This window comes from Poecilia latipinna, unplaced genomic scaffold (assembly GCF_001443285.1).
Source record: "Poecilia latipinna isolate Pla-1442-1.1 unplaced genomic scaffold, P_latipinna-1.0 Scaffold1545, whole genome shotgun sequence".
Taxonomy (NCBI): domain Eukaryota; kingdom Metazoa; phylum Chordata; class Actinopteri; order Cyprinodontiformes; family Poeciliidae; genus Poecilia; species Poecilia latipinna.
This window is the reverse complement of record NW_015114161.1, coordinates 66,505-90,021: the sequence shown is the minus strand read 5'-3', so window position 1 is coordinate 90,021 and position 23,517 is coordinate 66,505. Positions and strand designations below refer to the sequence as shown.

Here is a 23,517-nt window from a genome sequence, read left to right as displayed (position 1 = left end):
AAGCTTCCCTGGCAAGGTTTTTTTCCAGTCTACGTGTTTCGTAAACTTGGAGAAGTGTTCGACCGTGTCTCTGGGAGCCCTGTTTAGGGTCCTCCAGGAGAATGTGGTACTAGGCCCTTTGATATAGGCTGTTAGGTCCCTGTATGACCGGTGTCAGAGTCTAGTCCGCATCGCTGACAATAAGTTGGGCTCATTTCCGGTTTGAGTTGGACTCCGCCAAGGCTGACCATTGTCACCTTTTATGTTCATTACTTTCATAGACAGAATTTCTTGGTGCAGCTAAGGTGGTGAGGGGATCCGTTTTGGTGGCCTTCGGATTGCACCTCTGCTTTTTGCTGATGATGTGGTCCTCCTTGTTTTTAAAATTTTCATTAAACATTGCTGCTATCTATGGCAGCTTGTTTTGTACCGACCGTGAGTCACTTCATACCTGCCAGGGTGATGATGTCACTCTCCTCATGTCTTACAGTAAAGACTCTTTAATGACGACAAGTCTGCCTTTTAAGGCCATTCCTGACAGTAACTGGTTCTTCAACTTCTCCAAATAAAGAAAGAGTTGGGGGTTAACCAATGGTAAGTGTCTCACCACTCACCATTGGTAAAACAGACTCTGTTAGGTAAATTCACATTTTCATAATGCTTTGATTAAATGAGAGAAGTCAATCACAGAGCTTTGTATCTCTCTTTCTATTCAGTAAAGTTAGTTTTCCTGGCAAATTTTAACGTTCTTTTGTTTTGTTTTTTCTTTTTGTCTTCATATTTAATGTCTTATCTCTTCCACAGATGGCTCGACAACAAAGAGACAACATGTCGATCAGTCCATCCTGTGAGCAGGAGATGAAGGGCAGTTTCTTCAAGGTGTGTGAACTCTGAGTAATCAGCAACAGCTTTCTGTTGGGATTTTCATGAGGAGAATCTAGGATTATTTTAAAAGCTTGGGGTGTGAATGCAGATCTCTTGCTCCTAGTATGGAGCAGCAAAGGTACCAGTTGGAGGGGAGAGGCAGATTAGCCTGCTCACTCCAACTGCTCTGAAAAATCAGAGTTTTAATTTTCTCTGATTTCACAATCCAGGCTTTTTTCATGAAGATTAATAGCCGTAAGCCTCATATTTATGTTACGGGAAGAAATTAGTCTGTGGTCATTTTTGACCAGTTTGCAAACTTAAGGAATTTTGACTGATAAAAGGAAGTTTCACATCATGGGTTAGAGATGATTAAAGTTCTTCTAAAGCGGGGGTGTCAAACTTCAGTCCTCCAGGGCCACTGTTTTGTATTTTTTAGATGTGCCTCTGGTCTAAGACACTGGAATCAAATTGCTGAATTACCTCCTCAGTTTGTAGACAAAGTCCTGCTAATGACCTAATTAATTGTTTCAGGCACATCTAAAAGTTGTGGCCCTCGAGGTGTGGAGTTTGACAGCTCTGCTCTAAAGAGTGTTTTTGAGTACTGGATCCATTCCCAGAAACCACAGTTATTTTTCTCTGGTCAAAGCATGAGCTTTTCAAGCATGAAAAGTGTGGTAATCTTCTTTCAGCCAGATCAGTTGCAGTGCGCAGCAGCAAGTGGGGAACATCATGTTCGGGTTAATGTGCCACAAATCATCTCTCATTGTCACAGTTGCATGACAAAAATCACATCTTTTGGTTCTCAGCCTCTTGTTGTCCACCTACAAAAGTAGATGAACTTCATCTTGCTATCCATCTGCCGCATCTATTGGACCAAAACATTAAACTCACCTTCCTGGGTTGTGGTCCAATGCGGAAAATTAACGTCCCACTAACGCCTTCCATTCTTATTCTGATTCCTGACAACATGGAAAGTAAAATGAGATATTTCAGCTTGCCAATCATTATTTCCTCTTTCTCTGAACTTGTAAACTCATAGGCGTTCCTTTCTGCCATGATCGCTGTGTTTACTCTGCCTGTAGGAGGGGTGTTTAGTGGATCTTGAGGGATGTGTGCGAAATCGAATTCCCCAAGTCGACTGTTTGACTTCGGCCCGATCATGTGGGCCTTTTACTTTGCTCCTTTACTGCAGACCCTTTATCACTGTCTCAATGAAAAAGGTTTAAACCACTGCAACAGTGTGAAGGAAAGTTTTAGTGGTTTAAAACATAACTACAGTGGCCCAGAAGGGTCAACAAGATGCAAAAGCCACAGTGGACGATATGCGAAAACTGATGTTCCGCTAAAAGTACGTTGTGCTAAAACGGAGGTTATTCTGAAACGAAAGTTGCGCTAAAATGGAAGTTATGCTAAAAAGAGGTTATGCTATAATTTGCATCACTCTAAAATAGATGTTGTGGAGGTTATGCTAAGACGGATGTTGGTGTAACTTCCATTTGAGTAGAGCTTAAATTGTTTTATAGCTTTTGCATTGTGTTGACCCTTTTGGGCCACTGTACGTAACTCACATGACATTTAATCATGTCATCCAAACCACTTAAAAGCTTCATTCACACTAAGATCAGACCTTGTTGTGTAAAAGGGTCAAGCTGTATACCAGCTCACCTGGTATACAGCTTGACTGCTGTGGGGAGGTAGAGAGTAACAGAGGTTAATCTGCTGTGAGCAAGCATACATACAATAAAGCCCAGTTTGGTTTTGGAGATGAGCCAGGCTCACATTCTTTCTTTCTTCTGACTGATGGATTTTTTTTCTCCCCCTAAGTAAAACTGGTTCTGCTGGAGTCCTAGCTGTACTGTGTTTTCACAAACATGGCCTCTGTGTCTTTACACACACACACACACACACACACACACACACACACCTGTTATTATTTTCTTTGACTCTTTCTATAACTTTCACGGCTGTGTGTGTGTTTTTTTTTTTGTTTTTTTTACAAAATCATTTAAAGCATATAAAGTTGATCTTTCTGTTGTGAAGGAGGCCAATTGTTGAACAGTATTGCATGTTGTGTGGACCTGAGTTTCCACGGAGAACACAGCAAACTGGCTGATTCTCTCAGGTAGCGTGGTCACGTGGAATAAGGAATCGGAAATTATGATTTGCTCTGAAACAGCTGAGCTCAATGCTTCCTCTTTCTGTCGAAGCTGTTGGTCAACAGAAAATCTGACTGGTCAGCCAAAGAGGAAATGAAACGAACCTCAATCTACAAAGATCAGATCAAGATCCACTGAACCACACACAGCAAGAACCCATGGTCAATGGAAATATGAGATCATAAGACTTGGATAATTGTTCAGCGTGAAGCTTTTCGATGAGGGCAGCTTGATATACAGGTTAGTTCTGTCAGTTCTGCTGGTTTTCTGCTCTGTTTCCACACCTGTATTTATGCATGTTTCAGTTGTGTGAAGAACATCAGTGAAGTGGTCTGCTCAGTGAGTCAGAGCCACATTTAATGAACTGAGGAGTTTTCAGAAAGATTTCCTCTGAGCTTGGGGGAGTACAGGGTTGTAAACACCCTGCACTCCCACCCACCATGATTTAGGGTTGGTTTTACAGAGTCGAATAGCAAATTATTTTTAACATAAATCCCAAAGGCTGGGTAAGCACAAAAAAAATCCAGATTTATGAAACTATGCATACGCATTGATCCAACAACAATTCCTGCATATATTGCTGCCTATGTGGAATTGACCATAAATAAAGAAATGCCAGACTCCTCGCTTGACATGTGCCTCTTTGAGAAATGAAAACAGATGTAAGTAATCCCTGCAAGTGTGATTCACTGATGGAGGAAGAAACAAATGATATGTATGTTGAAGGTTATCCTAAGTGAGGCCCCAAAACGCAGACAGAGCCAACATCAACATTTCATGTGCAGAACCTTGAACATGCCTTCCAGTTTTTCACAATTCGATCATTCAGTCATGGAAAGTCACACAACAAATTGGATGATTTTGAAGGGGTTCTTGCAGAGCAGGTTCACCTGCGCTAGCATTTATAAAATTCCTCCATGACGGCTCATTTTAGGAGAATGCGGCACCAGCACGTGCATCAACTCTACGCGCTCTGACGCTGACTCAAAGCCGACTTTCCATGCACCACTATAACTCACCCTTATATTTTTATGGCCATCTTTTGGTATATGTGGGACAGCAGAGGCCAGAATTCTCTGTAGACTTCTGGCTTAAGTTGTTGTTGAAGGTAACCATTTTCTGTCGTTCATTGAATAAAGGCGATGAATTATTATATAGAAAATCAAAATCAGAGGGATCAGTGTTATTTGAATAAAGATATTTATAAAAGCCTTATAATTTCTTTAGGGTTATTTATTGAGTAACCTTTTGTACCGTAATTGTGTTTTTGCTTTGTGTAATCTGTTTAGTTTTCATGCTCCGTTCTTCTTAGGATGTGACCAGACCAGCCCATACTCTGGTCTGGTTAAAAGGCACACTCATTCACTAACCATGCAGAGCATCACATTTCCTATCAGCAGCTGTAGAATGACAACAATTACTTGTCAGGAATGTCCTAATTCAATCTCCAGTGTCTTGATAGGCTTTTAAAAAAAAATTAATATCAGAGTTGCAGACTGCACTCCACTTCAGTCTTGTCTGAGTGTCAGACTTATAGTGATAGAAAAGTTGTAGTTGTATGAAACTATATCTTTAAAACATCCTCAGTCATATTGCCGTTTGTGTCTTCGTAGTTGATTGACTCGATCGTCTGGGAGATCGGCACACTGAAGAAGGAGATGGGGAGAAAGACGGAGACTGCGGAAGACAACCGGGAAACTGATGCACATGTGGGGTAAGCTCCTACTGTCTCTATTAAATACTGTTGTGAATGCTGACTACTTTCTGTCCTGGGTCTTGTTTAACTTGTGCAGTCCCACTTGCCACCAGCAGAGACTGCTCATGACAAGTCTTTAACAAGAGCTGGAACTGGAGTTGTCAATGTGGTTATTTATTCCCCTTTTGTCTCACAGCTTTCAGAAAGTACCTGAGAAACGTAGAGGAAGTGGTAGAGTGTTTGGCTTTGTTTGGAACTCTGTTGTTCATTCCTGTTACTACCTTACCGTGTAGAGATACAAAGAGGGAATGCGTGTGTGTTGAGATTCTGTGAGAAGTTACACTGCTTACTCAAGTGATGCTATAAAACAAAAACAGTAAAATCTTCATTAAAATAAGTCAGGTTTAATTCAGCCTTGAGCCTCTCATTAAAGTTTATCAGTCGAGTTGGCAAGATGTCGTTTTACTTCAGGTCAAGGCAATGTGCCATATTCTTTTTTTGAGTTGGGAAACTATACTTATAAAGTATTTTCATTTATAAAGCTCTATTCGACATTACTCAGGTGGGACAGTTTTACTGTTAAATTGTGACTTTGCCTCCAGAAAATGTTACGTTGAATTTTTATTCCAGTTATTGCGCAGGAACCCGGCATGCTTCTCCGTTTTCATAGTCACGTATAGAATAATAGACTAATTGTGTTTTTCAGGCTGAGCGAAGAAGTGGGACGTCTGTTTCTTCAAGCCTCACCTTGTCCTGGGATGGGAGCCGGACCCACCAAGGCAAGAGATTCAGGCTATGACTCTCTCCACCGTCGGCTCAGTGTCCTGGAGAGACTGATGCACACACATTCTGTGTGGCTGCAGCTGGGCCTCAGCCACCAGGATGCAGCTGGAATACTGCAGAGCCAGCCCGCTGGGGTGAGAGGACAGCATCCAGGGTAGCTTCTTCTGTAACTGGCCTCTTGTCTGGCAGACAAAACACTTTTACTTAGGGCAGTTATCCAATGAACCAACCTTTTCTGTACGAGGTAAATTATACCTCTGTTAGAAAGAATTGGTTTAATGAAATGCTTGTAGAGCAGTGATGATGCTCTCTAAGCATTATCAAGTCACTTGTGTCAGATCAGGCTTTTTAAAGATTGACAATTGGGCAGAAAACTGCAATCGGGGGTCTTCTGATGGAGGCCAGACTTTGTTAAAATGTCATTAAAATGTGCTGTTCAGTGTGAGCCTGATCTCCTCCGTTTCCTCTCTGCAGTCATTCCTGGTGAGAAGGTCAACCAGCCTGCAGAAGAAAGTTATTTCTCTTCGCATGGACAAGGACTCTGCAGAACCCATCAAAGACTTTGCAGTCAAAGAGAGTCTGTACAGTGAGTTACTTCCACGTCTATTCTTAGAGCGGTCTCTCAGGTTGCGCAGCAGCTTTCCAAAGAGCCTGTTGAGAATATTCAGTAAGTGATGCAACAGGGAGCTATAAAAGCAGGCGATGACGTATGCGGACACCGTGATCATTGTTAGAATAAGGTGGTGTTCTCCTTCTCGTTCCTCTGTGTTGAACTCGGACTGCTGCCTTGTTCTCCAAAACACTGGAGGAAATCTCTAAACGAAGCCGCTGGACATCTGTAGGCTAAAACTACCAGAACAGACGTAAATGCTTAAAGGGACCATGGGGGAAACTGGGAGAACCCGCAGAGACTTTCTGCTGTTTGGCCTTGAATTCATCATTGTCTGATCCTACATGCTTCAGTGTGGGATCAAATCAGCACCATGCACGCTCCTCCTACTCTGACATGGACATGATGACGTTCTGCAGCCTTATCTTTGCAGGAAATGACCGACAGTTTGGTTTGCTGTTCACCAAACATTAACACCCCAATCTTCTTTTTCTTTCTTTTCCTCTCTCTCTTCCTCCTCTTTCGCTCTGAATCAGCACACGTTCATTCATGTCTACTCACAGTGGAATTTCCCTCCTTTTCTCTGTACTTGCGGGATGTTCTTAACCAGAATGATATTTCCAAATGCTTACTAGTGAGTCTGTCAGGTCTCTCTTTTCATCGGTCAGGACCAGTGGCCAGCGTTCAGCACTGGACCTCTTTAACTAGCATGTTGACAAAGACCGAACCTTCAACCTTCACGCTTTAAAAACATTTTTGACTGCCTAATTTAGCAGTTCAAACTCCAAATATACTTTAATACTCATAGTGGAAACCATTGTTGCACTACAGGAGACACTAACCTCCACAATCTTCCTGATTCCTGCTGCTTCGGATACAGCCAATCGGTGACGAGGAAAATGAATGGCACTCCTGGACTGACTACTGAATATGTACCAGCTAACAGCGGGACAAATGGCAATGCTCCCAAGTAGTTTCCCAAACTGCATTTTCTTTTGAATATATCAGAAATGCTCTACATTAAAAAAAATCCGCAAATAGGCACATTTTCTGTAAATTATTCAGAGTTTTGCTCCCCAGAAAAATCTACAAATACAAAACCGCTAATGGGTTGGGGTCCACTAGGAGCATTTACTTTAATGTTTCAGTAGACCAAAGCAAAGTCATGGAATGAAGAGTGTTTGTTTGTTTTCAGGTGCTTGGTATTTTTCTGATTTTTCAGTATAAGAAGCTGATACCAGCTGTTTCATTAGTCAAGCGATCTGCTCAAGTCAGTTGCTAATGATCAGCTGTAGTGAGTAAGCTAAGAGCAGCTGTCCAAACATCCAGATGTCTTTCTTTTAACACAATGAAAAGTGAAATGCTGGCAGAGCTTTGAAACCGGTGGGGGAGGGGAGACGCAAACACAAACACAAACACTGGGCCCGGACCGCTGTCTATAGAAATCCTAAATCCATGTGACTTTAGTGAGAAAGTCAGTTACTACATGAGTGACTTTCTCATTTAGCGAAAGTCACTAAATGACAAAAGGTTGACAGTCTGGCCTCCAAAGTCACCAGAAAGCAAATTTCTAAGGCGGCTTCTGATTTTCAAAGCGGCTAAAACCAACAGTGAGAACCTGTGTGGGTTCCTGCTGCTGCGTCATCAGTATCTGTAAAATGAGTCACAAGAAAAAAAAAACAATGTTACAGGAATAAAGTTGTAACAATATGAGAACAGTGATATGAGAAAAAAGTCATATTACCAGAATGAAGTCTTAATAATGCAGATAAAACTAGTACAAACGATAAAGATGGAAACAAAAATTTAAATGGCTTTTTTCTTTTTTTTTTTCTTTTTTTTTACGAGTTTCCTCAGGTAATATTCTTTATTTTACTAATATCTTTTATTTTCATATTAATTATTGTCGTAATTTCATCAGACAAAAAAAAAATCTGAGTCTGGCCCTAAAACTTTGTTGTAAAAAGAGTAAAATTGAGCAAAATAACTTTCTTTTTGTTGTTTTTGCCATCTTTGTTACTTCAGTTTGGTGAAGTTTGTGCTGGTTTGTTCTCCCGCAGCATTCTCTCTGGAGGGATCAGAGCTGAGCTTTGCAGACCTTTTTCGCCTCTTGGCTTTCTGCTGCATCAGCAGGTGAGTTCCCACTGAGTCACCTCCCACTCAGCTCCTGCAACTGACCAGTTAAACATGCTGAGTGATGATGGTGGGGGAGGGGAAGATGTTAAAAATACAATGGAAAAGGTCAAAGGTTTACTGGAGTAATGGTCCCAAATCGTTATACAGCTGAAACCAGAAGTTTATGTATGCCAAATAAAAAGATGCACACCTTTTTTCCATCAGTGTCTGAAGCAAAATCAAGACCAAACCAACTCATTTTATGTCAGTTCTACAGAGTTCCTGGGGATTATCATAGATCAGGGGTGTCAAACTCATTTTTGTTTTTGGGCTAAATCAAGTTCATAAACCCTCTTAAAGAGCCGGTTGTGCTACAATGGGTTGATAATACCTGCTAATTAATTCATTAATTTTAATGAATTCTTAAAATTAAATATTATTGAAAAATTTTTCAGTCCCTCCAAAATTTCCCAATTTTTTTTTTGTTTTTTTTTTTTTTTTTTTTTTTTGCAATAAGAATTGAAGTGTTTGTGGTGCTAATTTGGAAATATTTGCGCTTATTTATGATGGTAAGTGGAAGTTTTTATTACTCGCTGTAAGTAGATCATGGACTATAATCTGAAGTCAGTTAAGGCTGAGGCAGCCGTTTAGTACAAGCGAAAAAATGTTTGACAATTTTTGAGAAAAATCTGTAATAAACTCCCAATTATGCATTAGTGCCAAAAAGTGCAGGGATTTATTGATTTTGCTTGTAAGTCCATGATAATTCGCAAGAAACTGGAGAGACTGATATAATTTGGCAGTAAATTTTCAATGAAGTCGGTTGATTTGATTGAAAATATAATATTTAAGCAGACTTAATGTTTAGTCTAGAATCTAGGGCCATGTAGTAGCTTCTTTGGAGACCTGATTCTCGCGCTGTTATCTACTGTATCAACATGAGTCTTTGTTCTGTGTGTGTGAGAATAAATAAATAAAATAAAAAGAATTAGCAAAAATATTTCCATTTGTGAAATTCCACAATATTGAAAGATTTTGCTATGGATTTATTTATTTATGTTTTCAAAATCATCAATTTTGGGTTCTCTTCTACAAGTGAGTGATGTTCACAACGCCTTGCCCATAAATTTTCGATAAGACTAACATCAGGGCTTTGTGACGGCCACTCCAAAACATTGACTCTGTTGACCTTATGCCACTTTATAACCAGTTTGGCTGTAAGCTGCGGGTTATCTAACTTTAACTTCCTTGCTGGTGTCTTGAGATGTGGCTTCAATATTTCCACATAATGTCATTTTCTCATGATGCCATCTATTTTGTGAAGTATTCCAGCTCCCAATGCAGCAAAACGGTTCCACAACATGACACTGCCACTCCCATACTTCACAGATGGGATGGTGTTCTCGGGCTCTTTCAGACGTTGCGGCGGCCATCATGACCAAAAGGTTCTGCTTTAGTTTGTTCACACCACAAGACATGGCTCCAAAAATGAAGATCTTATTCCCCGAGTGATTTGCAAACTGCAGCCTGGCTTTTTCCGTTTCTTTTGGAGTAATTGCTTCCTCCTCACCGAGTGTCTGTGTGGTACTTTTCACTTTGGACATTGGCTCTGTCCTTCCAGCTTCAGCAGCATCTACACAAGGTCTTTGGATTTTGTTCTGGGGTCAAGCTGCACATTTTGGACCAGAATCCGTTCATCTGTGGGACAGAGAACCCATCTACTTCCTGAGAGGCATGATGGTTGGACGTTCCCATCACGTCCACACTTGCGTATGATTGTTTGAACAGATGAACACGGAGTTTTCTAGCATCGGTAAACGAAACAGATTTGTGCAGCTGCAAAATTCTCTCCCTAATATGTTGTCTTGCTTCTTTTTGACTTTCTTAACATGTCGAACAAGAAACCATTGTGTTTCAGGTGTGGCCTTAAAATACATGAATAGGTGTGCCTCCAATCAACTCAAATGAGTCAGTTAACCTATCGGGAGTTTCCAAAACTGTGAGCATTTGAGCTTTAGAAGAAAATAGAATAGATCTCCTCAAAGATGCTCCTTTGATGCATGTTTAGGTTAAATTGTTAACGGCACAAAGCAGGTTCAGCACAGCTGGGCTTTGTCTGACCAGCTGAACCCGATGAAACCTAAAACCTACTTTCAGCCAACATACGAGACAACACAGCAGCGGTGTTACCTCCAGGTGTGTGTGTGAGAACAGAGAACAAGAAGAACGGTCGTATATCACTCATCTCTTTCTAACAGGCCTCGCAGGAAACCCTATAGATTAGCCCAGCACTAGTGTCCACATCCATCCGTTGGTCTGTCTGTCTTCTCTCCTGGTTGGTGTCCTGCCTTCACTTTCTCACCTTCTGCTGGTCTTTTTGCTGCTCTGTCTCAGGGATGTGCTGCCCTTCACGCTGAAGCTTCCAGAGGCCATCTCTTCTGCCAGAAGTTTTGCAGATCTTGAGAAGGCTGCTAAACTCGGACCAGGTTTGTTCTTCTTTTTGTTTGCACTGTGTTAAAGTCTGCAAAAAGACATGCCTTGTCCTGTGCAATATTTAAACCGCTAAGGACAAGATCAGCCGCACGGCTCACTGGTGTCACATGACTCGGCAGTTCCAGATCCTCTAGCTCCTGACCAAGCACCTGGTCGTCATCCTTCAGGAAAGGAGGGGCGGCTCTGCTCATTTGGAATCGTTAAAAAAACAAAAAAAGTTAACATATGACACTGGCAGGGCTGTATAAGTGGCTAATTTTAACTTCATTCTGAGTTCTGTGGGAAGAAAACAATGATTTACAGTGTTTAGGTGAGCAGTGTTTGTCCTCCACACCACTTCCCCTTTCCACAGCCACTCAGTGTCGTCTGGCTCTGCTGCAATGACTCAGGCCTGAGATTTTACAGGCGGTTGGAGCAAAGAGTGAGTCCATTTAGACACAACGAGGTACAAGGTTTCCCCCAGAGAACCTGCTCAGCCCGGTGGTGGCGGCACTGCAGCAGTCCACCACTGTGTTTATTTTAGTTAAAAGTTGACAGGAATTCTGTGTTATTGGGAAAACATTGTTGACAATACTTAAACACACAATTATAGAGTTAAAAATAAAAAGCAAAACAAACATAGTTGTTATGCATTCCATCAATTTTTCAGTTTTGTGCACTTTAGTTAAATCCTAATTAAGTAATTTAATGGGTTTAAAACAAGCTAATTCTGGTCAGCAGCAGCTGGATCTGCTTTGACAGCACAGATTAGATCACTTCTCAAGCTTCAGCCACTGACCTGACTGGACTTGCTGAAATAGTTTTTTTGGCAGGACGTCTGAGGATAAAAGAACTTTTGCATATACAGCAATACACCATGGTTCATTTCTCATCTGAGGAAGTTGTGTCAGACCAAGGAAGAGGTAAGGAGACGAGAGGACAGAATCTTGGTGTGCACAAACTTGGTGAACAAACCATTTTGAGTTACTATATATTTCTATGGTGAAGAATGTTGTGGTTTGCATGATCTGGTTGGGTGTTACAGATTCACTAATTGGAAAAAGACGAGATGTTTTTGTTTCCAAACAACCAATCAATGGGTCAGTCGAGCTGAAAATTGATAAACTCCGGTCAGCTGTTGAGTTCTGCTGCATCTCTAATTCTAAGTTTTTCTAAACTACTTCTTTCCTAAGAATTCCTCCTATCGTTGGACCTGCCAGAGTTTTCAGTGAGGAGCATTTTGTCCAGAAAACCTTCTAGAGTGCAGAGCGGTAATCGTATCTTGAGCCCCACATCGGTTATTTTCCCTCAAGATTCTTTTACTTCCCGACTCTTCGATCTCCGCTGTTGCGCCTCGCTCCTAACAGCTTATTCTGCAGCTTGCATGTGCATTTGTAAGCTAGTTAGGGTTTGTTTTACTGTGTGCCTTTAGCATAACTCTCAAGAGGGATGTAGTCAGAGAGGGTGGAGGAAATCTGCTCATTTGCCAAAGCACAGGGACACTGCTTTACTGAGAGGGGAGGAGGAGAGGCGGGGACTGTGGGCTGAAGCTCCACCCACACTGATTACACCGAGTGAATCATTGTACCGGCTGAGGCAGAAACCAGAGGAGTTTCAGCATTCGGAGACACAACAGTGTCCTCTTACCACAGGGAATATTACATCAGCAGCTCGCCTGGGTCCTTCAGCTCAGGAAGTCGGTGTGAGTATTGTCTGCTGGAGCAGCTCTGTATCTGGCACTTCTGTTCCTCATGATCTCGTCTTTCCTCTGCTGCCACTCAGGCTGGAGACGCTGTACGTGGCATGACTCGGACAGTGAAGGCTGTCATGAAGCTTTTTTTTTCTCCCCTCTTGTTTCCTTCGATAAGTGACTTTACAAAACTTTTCTTTTTGCCTTTACTGACAGCTTTCTGTCGGACATGTCCGGCAGTTTGCTTTTCATCTATTGGTAGAGCTATTATTTAGTTTGATTGAACATTTCTGAAAGATTACCCAGCGTAGAAAATGTAAATAAAAAATGACATTCATCCATTTTCTATTTGCCAAGTCTAGAGTTGCCTTCTATAAAGCTCATAACATATTTCTAAATGTTACACATTTTTTTCAAAGCTGTGATTTGATTTGGTTTTTAGAAGCCGTTTCTGCACATGTGTGAAGCGTACACTGGTGTCAACAAAGTTGATGGCACTGAAATGACATATTTCATGGTTTGGAGGGATTGGACAAACTCAAAAGATTTGATGTTTTAAATTGTTGCTTTTCCAAATTCAATAGTTGTGCTGCAGTTTCTATGTTAGCCTGAGGTTTTGTTTTAAGTGTTAAATACTTTTTTTATCCTCCACTATATCTATATGTCCCTTGTTATAAAACTTGGTTACTTTTAAGTTTCAGCATGCCAGGTATCACATGCCAGGCACTCCTTTAATTTCCCCCATTTATGTAGTGCCTTTCACACAAGTATCTATTTGAAACCACACCAATATTAAATCCAGAGTACAGGTGGTACATGTTGCTTCACCATTTTCTAGATCACTTGTATTTTTATTTGTGTTTCACTTGTGTTTGCAGAAACTGGGGACAGTAACCTGTAGCTGCGTAGGCAAAGTGACTCTTTGGACTTTCTGCATTGGCTCTGAAGAAGTTTAGCAAAAAATGAACAAAAGAACCAAACAATGTTTTATAGCTATGATAACACATGCAGGTTTTAGCAGTGACTCCTTGAATGATTGCAGTGCATTTCTAGAACAGAATGACACTGAAAGTCAACAATAGTTTTTAGATCCGTTTTTCATCAGCAATTTGGAAACTGATCATTTTCTACCAATGTAAACATCCCATTAAAGAGAATCTATCATTCCCCGTTCTTTAATTTAGAATCTAAAAATGGGAATAAAATCACAGTTCTTTAAAAATGAAAACTTATTTTCTACAGTAGATATTTCTGAAAAGTTGTATTGGAATTTGTTTTTTTTTTTTTAAATAACAGTACAAGTTGGTGGTTCAGTGCTGGAGTGACTTGTCTTGGTCTTTAAGCATCTACTGTCCTAAATGCTCTTGACAAAGTAATGACATTAAGTAACACTGTTTTAGTGTCAACAAATGGACATAACAGATGAAGTACATTCTCGAAGACTGTCTATGAGTCCAGATGTTGGGCACCAACTAACAGAGAGTATCTTAAACACAAAATGATACATCTTCTCCTTTTGTTGTGCAGGCTTCTGGGACAGTAAGTTGTGCGGGAGAGCAGTATCCGCTTCTCTGCCAAAGACGGCAGGTCCTGACAGACCACCTCCGCCTGCTCTGAGACCGCTGTCCTGTCCAACTACCCCTACATGTCCTGAGCTTCGAATTCGCAGCCCCGCTCAGCTGGACTGTTGCCTGCCTAACGGCGCACTGTGCTTCATCAACCCCCTCTTTATAAAGGTTTATCAGCCAGATGGTGGCAACCAAAACAGCTCTGCCAGAACTGTAAAGTTACTTAGAGAGGAGTCCAACAACAAAATAAGTCCCACCAATAGGAGCGAGAGAGGCACGTTTTTGGAAAGACCTCAGACGTACAGCTCAGACCTCGGTGACGAGAGCCAGCGACCTCAAGAGAACTTGGGGAGTATAACCACCACTCCATGCAGTAAAGGACAAACTGGGAGCAAGCAGGCGTTGGGTGTCTCTCCATCCCCTCCTCCTCGACCGCCACCCCCCCGTCTTCCCAAACACCACCCTGCGCCTCTTATCCAACAGCAAAGCATGCCGGAAAAAGTCGCCTGGATTAACATTCCAAAGGAGGAAGAGAAGGAGAAGAGCGGCAACCTCTTTTCACGCCTCGGCTCCTCGTTGAGCATCAGTCCATCGTCCTCGCCTCCGAAGAGACTTGGCATCAGCTCCCCCATATCCATTCCCCGGCGAACCCTGCCCCTCCCTCTGACGGCTTTTTCCTCCTCTCCACGCCGATCCAAAGCATCCCCTTCATCCAGTCATGAGGATGCTCAGTGCCATCTGGCGCTGGAGGAACAGACGATTGAGAAGGCCATCCTCAGGACCAAACTGTCAAAGCAAAAGTCAGTTCAGTCTACAGGCCAGGGCGCCTGCAGTGCTTCAGAGCCTTCGGTGATGACGGGAAGCAAGTTTTCAGAAGTCACACCTGGAGAGGCATCTCAGGAGGACTGTACCAATGGGGGCCAACGACTGAGTGACATGAGCCTCTCCACAGATTCCTCGGATTCCCTGGATTACTCCCAGTCCTCTGCCTTCTTCATTCCTCCACTGCATGACCCCAGCCCCCCCACTGTCGCCGACTTCAACACCCATCTCCCCCTCTCCATCCCACCGTCCCACTTATGTTACAGTAGCATAGATATAGACGACGACGTTGATGACGACGACGATGAAGAAGAAGAACATGACTACGGCGTCGGCCTCGAGAGTGACCAAGACCAAGATCTTACCATGCTCCCACCCGGGACCCACACAAAGCGGCGCCCCAGTGCCAGCGCCTTGGTCCTGCAGAAAGCCTTGCAGGGAAAATTTCGGAAGATGAGCGGCGTTTTCAACTCGCTGCTGACACCAGAGAAGCGGGCGATCCGCAAAGTCCTGGAGATGTCCAAGGATAAGAACTCATACTTTGGCTCCCTGGTGCAGGACTATCTGAGCTACATGGGGGAGGGTGCTGGCACCCAGGCCTGGCAGGGCTACACCTCAGGACTCGAGCTGCTTCAGACCATCCGCCAGTTTATCACTCAGATGAAGAGCTATCTGAGACAAACCTCCGAGATGGAGCCACCGATTGAGAGCCTCATTCCTGAAGATCAGATTGGTAAGTTTGGAAATAAATCTTTCCTCCTCCTTTAAATCTATTTCTGTCTCGCCTAACTAGTTATCCAGCAGTCGCATAAAACATTAATAACTACAACTCTTGCACAATGCATTCAGTTATAGAAAGGAACTTTGATTCACCTCTGCAAGATTCCTGCTGACAATACTGCTCACATTTCCACTCCATAAGCCTTGTGACCTCATTGTCATCTCCTCTTAGAAGGCTGTGCAAGTCAGTTCTGTGCGGCTTTTTAAATAATTGGGTAATTATTTTTGGGAAGGGTGAATGATGTCAATATCAGTGGAGAAATCACAGTATTGTGGAAACACATGAATGCAGATGCAGCAGTTTCACATCTCTGTTTTTATGCAAACCATGAAAATATTTTTTTTCTAAACTGCTTGATGTGTGAGTTAGTGATTAATGGTGTGTTTTTGTTGAAAACATGTAGCTCTTTGTGCATGTGATTAGGTTAATAAATGTCTGAGCTTTGTGATTTATAAAAAAAAAAACATTATTTTGCTTTTAATAACAGCTGGCCTTGTAGGTACAGACACACACTTGGTCACACACCTGCACACACACGCCTGAATATACACATGCAGCTGCACATACACACCCACATGCATGTCACACACACACCTCATTTACACCTGCATACACCTCACTCACACAGGCACACACACACCCTTGCAGTCAGAGAACTTTGGCCCAGGACCCTGTGACTGAAACAGACTGGAACAGAACAACATGCAGACGGAGAGAATAAAGACCGTTCTCTCTCAGGCTGAACAGAGCAGGTTAGTTTGTTCAAACACATCAACAATGTGCTGCAGTCAGCAAAGTCATAAACATCAGAAAATTGGAATTTTTACGACAATCCTAAACAAACGCCATGCTGCTGACATTTGGACTTTTCATACACCTTCACTGTAGTGCTGCTCAGTCTCTGAAAACACGAGAATGCTTTGTTTTTAAAGACATAAACTCCCTAAACAAAGGTTCAATTCAAAGTTGATTCTGAAAGAAAAAAAGAAAAAAAACTAGATCCATTTTCTGCATGTTTCCATACCTGCTGTTGAAAATGAATGATCTAGAAAAAAACCCAGACGACCTGTCTGAATAAAGCTGAAAACTACTTGGTTTTGATTGTTAGGCCCTCAGATGAACCTCCAGGAAAACGTTTGGCCACTGAAGTCCATAAATTCACCTGATCACTGCAACAACAACAACAACAAAAGTTAGAAACCAGAAAAGCAAGAACGCTGCAGTCAACAACTGTTCTCAGGACAGATTAAATTCAGACGTGAACTAAACTTTCTGGATTATATTCCTGTGGGGATTCATACGACTGGATCGGATTTAAAATGTGAAATTATTAAACTCCAAGATGAAACTCTGGTTCTTTTTAGTGGCGTTCGGATCTTCCCGTTCCATGTATGAAGAAAGGGTTAAACGGGGATGCGTGTGTGTGTTTCATCGTGTTGGTATGCAGCTTGTCCGTTTTCTGAATGCTCTTGTTTTTTCTGCAGCACTGTTTAGTTTCAGGGCAAAATTGCCCAGTATTTTCCTGCCGCAGCCTCAGAGAGCTGCTTCTGTTTGGCTCAAAGGCCGGCTGCCCCAGATGCATCTGGATGGCCCGCCTCCAAGTCGTGCAGACGAGTACGTCAGACTGCGGCTCCTTTGTAGTAGCTGTCCAATCAGAGGCGGAAGATTAGAGGCAGGTCCCTACACAGGGGTCGCTCTGTGTAGGGGCCGTCATTGTCTCTTCTGATAAAATATGAAATGAAAGAGGGATGTGATCCTTGGAAGAATGAAGAACAATAAACCTCGATTTACTCATTTAGCAACATGCAGGGATCGACATGCACTTATTCAAAGAAACATCTTGTTTCCATGGTATGGACCCAGGAGCCAGGAAGTAAACAATCTCTTATTAGTTAGAAAATTGGCCTCAAACTGCTATCCTTGAGGGCCACAGTTCTCCAACTTTTAGATGTGTCCCTTGTCTTACACACTTGAACTAAATAATGAAGCTGCTTCACTAGCATGCAGTCGAGCTCTACTAGAGCCCTGCTAAGAGCTGATGTTAGAGTCAGGTGTGCTGCTGCAACACAAGGCCGGTCCTTGAGGACTGGAGTTTGAGACCACTGTGTTAGAGGATAGATGCGCATTACTTCCTGTGTCTGTGCCACTGAGAAGACCCACGGATGTGAGCGTCCGCACAAAGAACTGATCAAAACAACCTTCTGAATTAAAAATAATGGCTGCTGTAGCTGACTTCGCTGCTCATCCCCACACCTGCTCAGCTAGGAAAGGATCTCAGGATCTAAATGGTCATGATGTTCCTATGGATGCCAGACGCACTGAACCATGCTTCAAACTGGGAAATACCACAGGACTAATACTGTCTTTTGCAGCACACACCTGCTTCCTCCAGACCGAATCAGGTGACTGGTGGGGTCTATTTAAAACCGGAGGTGCAAGGGACGCAGAAGCACAAAAAACCTCGGACTTAACGCCGTGCTGTGGGGGTCTCCTTTATCAGAAATAACCAGAAGTCAACCCTAGGCCTGTCACAATAATCAATAAATCAGTTAATTGCTTGAATAATTAAAAGAAACTCAATAATTTCTAATTTCATGATTTATCGTTTTTTTCTTTCTACCAAAAACTGGATCATAAAAGTCTTCAGTCTGGACTCAACTAAACCTTTTTTTTAGAAGCATAAATTTGTTTCCCGAGACTTAGTAATTCATTTTATTTGTTGTTTCTAAAATTTGGTTTATTTATTTTGGATATTTAAAATGTGTTAAATGTTCATTGGAATTTAAAGCTTATTGATCTTTGCGAATGTGTTCCTGCATTATTATTCCACAACTACCATTATATTACTGGCAAATTGTCTCAAAACAACATTATCGTTCATTGCGATAACTTCTGGGACAATAAATCGTCTGGAAACATTGGTTATTGTGACAGACCTCATCAGGGGAGAGGAAGATGTTCCCCTGAGGAACCACTGTACCTGTGCCTGGTTCTTTCAATCCTTCCAGTTGGTTCCTTTAAATTTGTACCAGAATTAAAGACTGATTTGCTGTTACAGCCTTGATCACTGCTTACAAACCCATCAGTGATGCAAATAATAATAATAAAAAAAAAATTAAAACGGTGCTTAAAAACAGACTGGCGACCTGTCCAGGGTGAACCCCGCCTCTCGCTCGAAACGTTCGCTGGAGATGGACACCGGCACCTCTCCCGACCTCACTATGGACAAGGCTGTACAGAAAATGGATGGATGGAATTAAAACAGTGTCGGTATGATTAATATGGCCAAAATATTCAACATTGATAACTGTGATTCTTTAGTCATTTTGCAACATTCCCAGAAACAGCAGCAGGCTAGTCGGAACAATGCACTTGGCCCATATAAGAAATTTTCCAAGTGTTTGGGAATCTCTTTTGATGCCTCACGAGTTTCAGAACCAGATCTGTCGGTCCATTGGGTAGATAAGCTAGCAGGAAGAGACACGTTTCCAGTAAAACAAACCTGTAAAAGTCACACCCTAAAATACTTCTCCTAGTTGGTAAGGTCAGGTATGAGCGCCAATAAAATCAGCTTTACTCCTTATCGGTGCCGATGGGCAGTAAAAACGTCCTGCTCACCCAGAGCTCCCAGCCAGTGTGGAGCGGCGAAATGAGGAAGTGAAAACGGCCCGCTGGCACGGGTGTGTTTTCTGCAGGCTTGATGGCAATCGCTCTGCGCTTGGAGGGAGCTGCGGAGAGTTTCCTATGCTAACGCTGACACAGACTCTGCGCCTGGCACATGCTGGATGCGGTCCAGCTGAAGTGGAAAGTAAAGTCAAGCTGAGAGGTTACAGATGTGTTGAGCCAGAATAACTGCTGAGCTCATTGTTTTCTAGAGGGAGAGTCAGCAGCTCGCTCTCAGACTGCGCTCACACATGGTCCTTATTCAGCAGGCCTGTTGAGGTTTGGCCTCCAGTTATCCGTCTGCTCTGCCTTGTGTTGGCCGATTGTGACTGTGTCTCTGCAACCGTCGCATGTCCACCATCCACGCTGCGTGTATTACGTTGGAGTTGTCTGTAGTCTTACCTGCAGCACACAAACGAGTCGAATCAATGTTGCTATGAAAAACCAGACGAGAATTTTCACGAGGGAGTCGAGCTAAGAGGTGCCGTGAGTAGGGTCCATTTGAGAGCAAGAGTGCTTCATGTTCTGGCAATTTGCTGAGGGCACAGAATGCATCACAAGTTGAGCTTCCAGAAATGTCGAATGACGAATCAACATTGAAATAACACGGGTGAGGATGCAAGCAGTTCGTTCCCATAAACTTTTCCTGAACATTGTACCCAGTTTTTCGGGCTGGTATGTTGTTTTCTCTAAAATGTAATGCGATGCATCCAAGTCTTAATAAATATATACATATTTATTTTTAGTTTGTTCCGTTCAATTTTTAAAGTAACAAACTTTAAGAAAAAAAACTATAAAGTTGTAATTTTCTCCAAATACAAGGTTGTTTGGAAAATACATCAGTAGTATTACTCTGTAGGGGTTATTTGATGTCACAATACTTTGTTTTTTTATTACCTGTAAGAGTCGTCTACAGTAGAAGGAGGGACTGGCTGCTCCTGAGTTGCTTTTCTGTCTGTCTGCCATATTGGAATTTAACAAACATTTTCTTGCACTTGCAGTGGATGGACAGTAGCTGATGGTGTATTGTGTGATTCACTAGTGTCCACTTCAGTGGTCTGTGTGCATTTATAACACAAAAATCCTCAAGAAGCACAAGAAAAAGGCTTTTAGATGGCTGCCCTCTGCATTGACTGCAACTCACAAAAGGGTTAAACTAGAACCTGCAAAGTGATTTGAAAGTGATTTGTTCACTCTGACAGACTAAAGACCCAGCTGTGTCTCCCCTCCTCAGACAGAGTCCTGGAAAAGGCCTTGCTGAAGTGCGTTCTGAAGCCCCTGAAGCCGGCAATCAGTGCAGCGCTGAAGGAGTTCCAGCTGCGCAGCGGCAGCTGGCAGGAGCTGAGAGAGAACCTGTCACTGGCCAAGGCCAGGCGACCTCAGGAGATGGGCGTGGCCGACGCTCTGCCTCCCGACCCCGTGGCCATAGAAAAGATCAGGCAGAAGTTCCAGACCATGTGTAAGCTGTACTCCCCAGAGAAGAAAGTCTGCATGCTGCTAAGAGTCTGCAAGCTAATTTACACCATCATGGAAGACAATTCAGGTAGAGATCTGTGAGGTGAACCGTTTTTCACACTTGACACACCCGGTGAGATGAAGCACATCCATCCCTTTGTTTCAGGTCGTTTGTACGGAGCCGATGACTTCCTCCCCATGCTGACCTATGTGCTGGCCCAGTGTGACATGCCTGAGCTGGACAATGAGATCCTGTACATGATGGAGCTGCTGGACCCTTCGCTGCTGCATGGAGAAGGTGCCGGTCCAACACCTTCTTTCCTTTAAAAGCACGTTATGTTTTTCCTCAGATGGTTGTTAACGTTGCTTCTGCGTGTCCAGGTGGTTACTATCTGACCAGTGCCTACGGAGCCATGTCCCTGGTTAAGAACTTCCAGGAGGACCAGGCAGCCAGGGTGCTGAGCTCCGAAACCAGAGACACGCTACACCAGTGGCACCGGCGGCGCACCACCCAGCGTTCCGCGCCTTCCATCGATGACTTCCAGGTGAGCATTCACTAACAAACTAACTTATCAGACGGACCTTCTTTGCTTGCTCAGAGAGGTGATCTTTTACCTTCACCTGATGATGATGAGTGGTGTCCTGCTTGTCTCTCAGAACTACCTACGTGTGGCGCTGCAGGAGCTGGACAGCGGATGCACGGCCAAGACTCTGCCAGTGCGACCGTACACCACGGTGGAGGAACTGTGCCAGCTGTGTGCCCTGAAGTTTAAGGTGTCAGATCCCAAGAACTACGGCCTGTTCCTGCAGATGGAGGGCAGCAGCCAGCAGCTGGCACCAGACACCCACCCTCAGAAGATCAAAGCGGAGCTTCACAGCCGCCCACAGCCAGTTCCCTTCCACTTCGTCTACCGCCGCATGGCCAAAAACGGCACGTTGTCAGCATCTCTCTCCAGCTCCCCCGTCGGCCTCAGTTGTCTCGCCGTGGCCCCTGATCCCCAGTCCAACCTAAACCACCAGAGCACGGACCCTCAGGCCCTCGGCAGCGGCTCCATCTCTGTATGATCACAGAGGAACACCCTCAGACCATCGTCCCCCCCCCTACAAACATGCTTCCCTGAGCATGCGTCGGCCGGATGTCGAAACAGTCCAAGTGGGCAAAACAGTGTCTCGTGCCAGTCTTCACAGAGCCTGACTTCTCCTTTCAGGCGATGCATCTGTCTCAACCAACATCCCCTCGCTGTCAGACAGACCCGGCCGACAGAGGAAAAACACACAGTTATTTTTACTTCCTCCGGATTCCGTGTCCGAGCAGCTGAGAGGGACAGAAATCAATCTGCCCTCATTTACACTTCCAATCATTCATTGTATGTATACATAAATAATCTAGGCACCATTTACTTTTAACAGTTGCGGGTCACCTGTTACATTATTGCTTTTAATGGGTAAACTTTTAGATTGTCTATGAAAACAGATTTAGTGACACCTAGAGGCCATTAATGTACATAACAAATTTCCTGTGATTCTGCAGGAATGCATCTTCATGCGCCTCCCAATCAGATCGGCTTTGATCAAATGTAAATTAGTCTGATGCTTCTGATCATCCTAACATGCATTCGTACGTCGTTGACCTTTGGAATATGACGTCCGTTCTCTCGTTCCAGTAGAATAGCGTTAATATAGTGAAATGTTTGTGTTTATGTTTAAAATTAAGAAGCAGGTATTCGCTGTTTAATCCTTGTGATATGAGCTGGTGTCATATTTTCTATTCACACTGACATGTGACAGAGGAACTGCTGTGATTTGTTAGCTTGTGTGGCCTTTTTAGCTGGTCTGAAGTGCCACACTTCGCGATGCGCTGCATGGGAAGAGTGCAGGTTGTTTAGAGGAGAGCGAGAATGATTGACATCTTGCAAGTTCCACGCAGAGGAAACGAGCGTGGAGCGGTCAGCACAGACGGAAAGGAAGTGTGACATGGCTGGAAGAAAAGTAAGAGCCGTAGAAGGAAGTTGGGCAGCATTGTGTTCTCCTGACATGTTGTTGTTAGGAGCTGTTGTATTTATGTCTGTGCTGGAATCTTTCACAGATAGCTTCCTATCCTCAATATTTTTGATGTTAAATTGTCACGAGACAGTTTTCCTGCCTGTCATGTATCTGTATGAGAAACATTTTTTTCTGCACTTAATAAAGATTGAATCTGAAAGCATGTCTGACTACACTTTGTACAAAGGTCCATTGTTAGCATGGCCGGCCCATGGCATATGGGAGGTAAGCGGCTGCTTGGCGCCACCACACCACCAGGGGGCCCCCAATAGCAATGAACTGGCATGACAGAAAAAAATATATTTAAAATAATGTTGAATAATACAAACTAACTATTGTTCTTACAGATAATGATGGTTAATGTCTTCCTGTTGAAGGCTGCTGCCTGTGTTGGGGAAATTTAAAATATTATTTAATGTTCATCAGTTGATGTTACTTTCAAATAATTAAAATAAAATGGCACACTTAAATAACACTCTGCATTTTAAAATCCAAATGATTTTTTATTTGCTACTCCTGTAAGGTAGAAATGAATAGTCATAATAGTACTTGTATAATGTGTGCTAATTAGAAATTATGCTAATGATAGGTATGTTGCACACATAGAGTAGTTTAGGAATTGTAAATCATCTGGTGTTGGTGTGGGGGGCCCCCCAGAAAAAGCTGCTTAGGGTCACAGAAAGGTTTGGACCGGCCCTGATTGTCAGTCTTTATGAAAACCTAAAGACAACAATTCATAATGAATGTTATCTCAAGTAATAAAAAAAAAATCATTTATTTAGCCAGCTCAATCCCACCATGTAGACAGATATGCAGC

The 23,517-nt window shown here is 43.0% G+C and overlaps 1 protein-coding gene across 4 annotated transcripts in view; it reads left to right on the top strand.

Annotated features, from left to right (window-relative positions):
• The window catches only part of LOC106963543 (ras and Rab interactor 2-like), a 32,960-nt gene extending 10,100 nt beyond the window's left edge, over nucleotides 1-22,860 (top strand). Inside the window, exons 2-13 of one of the 4 annotated variants that reach the window (XM_015058506.1) lie at nucleotides 470-573; nucleotides 784-858; nucleotides 4,616-4,716; nucleotides 5,405-5,615; nucleotides 5,956-6,067; nucleotides 8,152-8,224; nucleotides 10,601-10,692; nucleotides 13,896-15,491; nucleotides 20,437-20,745; nucleotides 20,824-20,955; nucleotides 21,039-21,202; nucleotides 21,315-22,860. In XM_015058506.1, coding sequence (XP_014913992.1) covers nucleotides 571-573; nucleotides 784-858; nucleotides 4,616-4,716; nucleotides 5,405-5,615; nucleotides 5,956-6,067; nucleotides 8,152-8,224; nucleotides 10,601-10,692; nucleotides 13,896-15,491; nucleotides 20,437-20,745; nucleotides 20,824-20,955; nucleotides 21,039-21,202; nucleotides 21,315-21,722 — 3,276 coding nt within the window. In that variant the 5' untranslated portion in view covers nucleotides 470-570 and the 3' untranslated portion in view covers nucleotides 21,723-22,860. Of the gene's footprint in view, nucleotides 1-469; nucleotides 574-783; nucleotides 859-3,156; nucleotides 3,243-4,615; nucleotides 4,717-5,404; nucleotides 5,616-5,955; nucleotides 6,068-8,151; nucleotides 8,225-10,600; nucleotides 10,693-13,895; nucleotides 15,492-20,436; nucleotides 20,746-20,823; nucleotides 20,956-21,038; nucleotides 21,203-21,314 lie in introns of those variants that run through there. The other 3 variants (XM_015058507.1, XM_015058509.1, XM_015058508.1) reach the window with 3 other exon arrangements.
• Nucleotides 22,861-23,517: the final 657 nt, after the last annotated feature.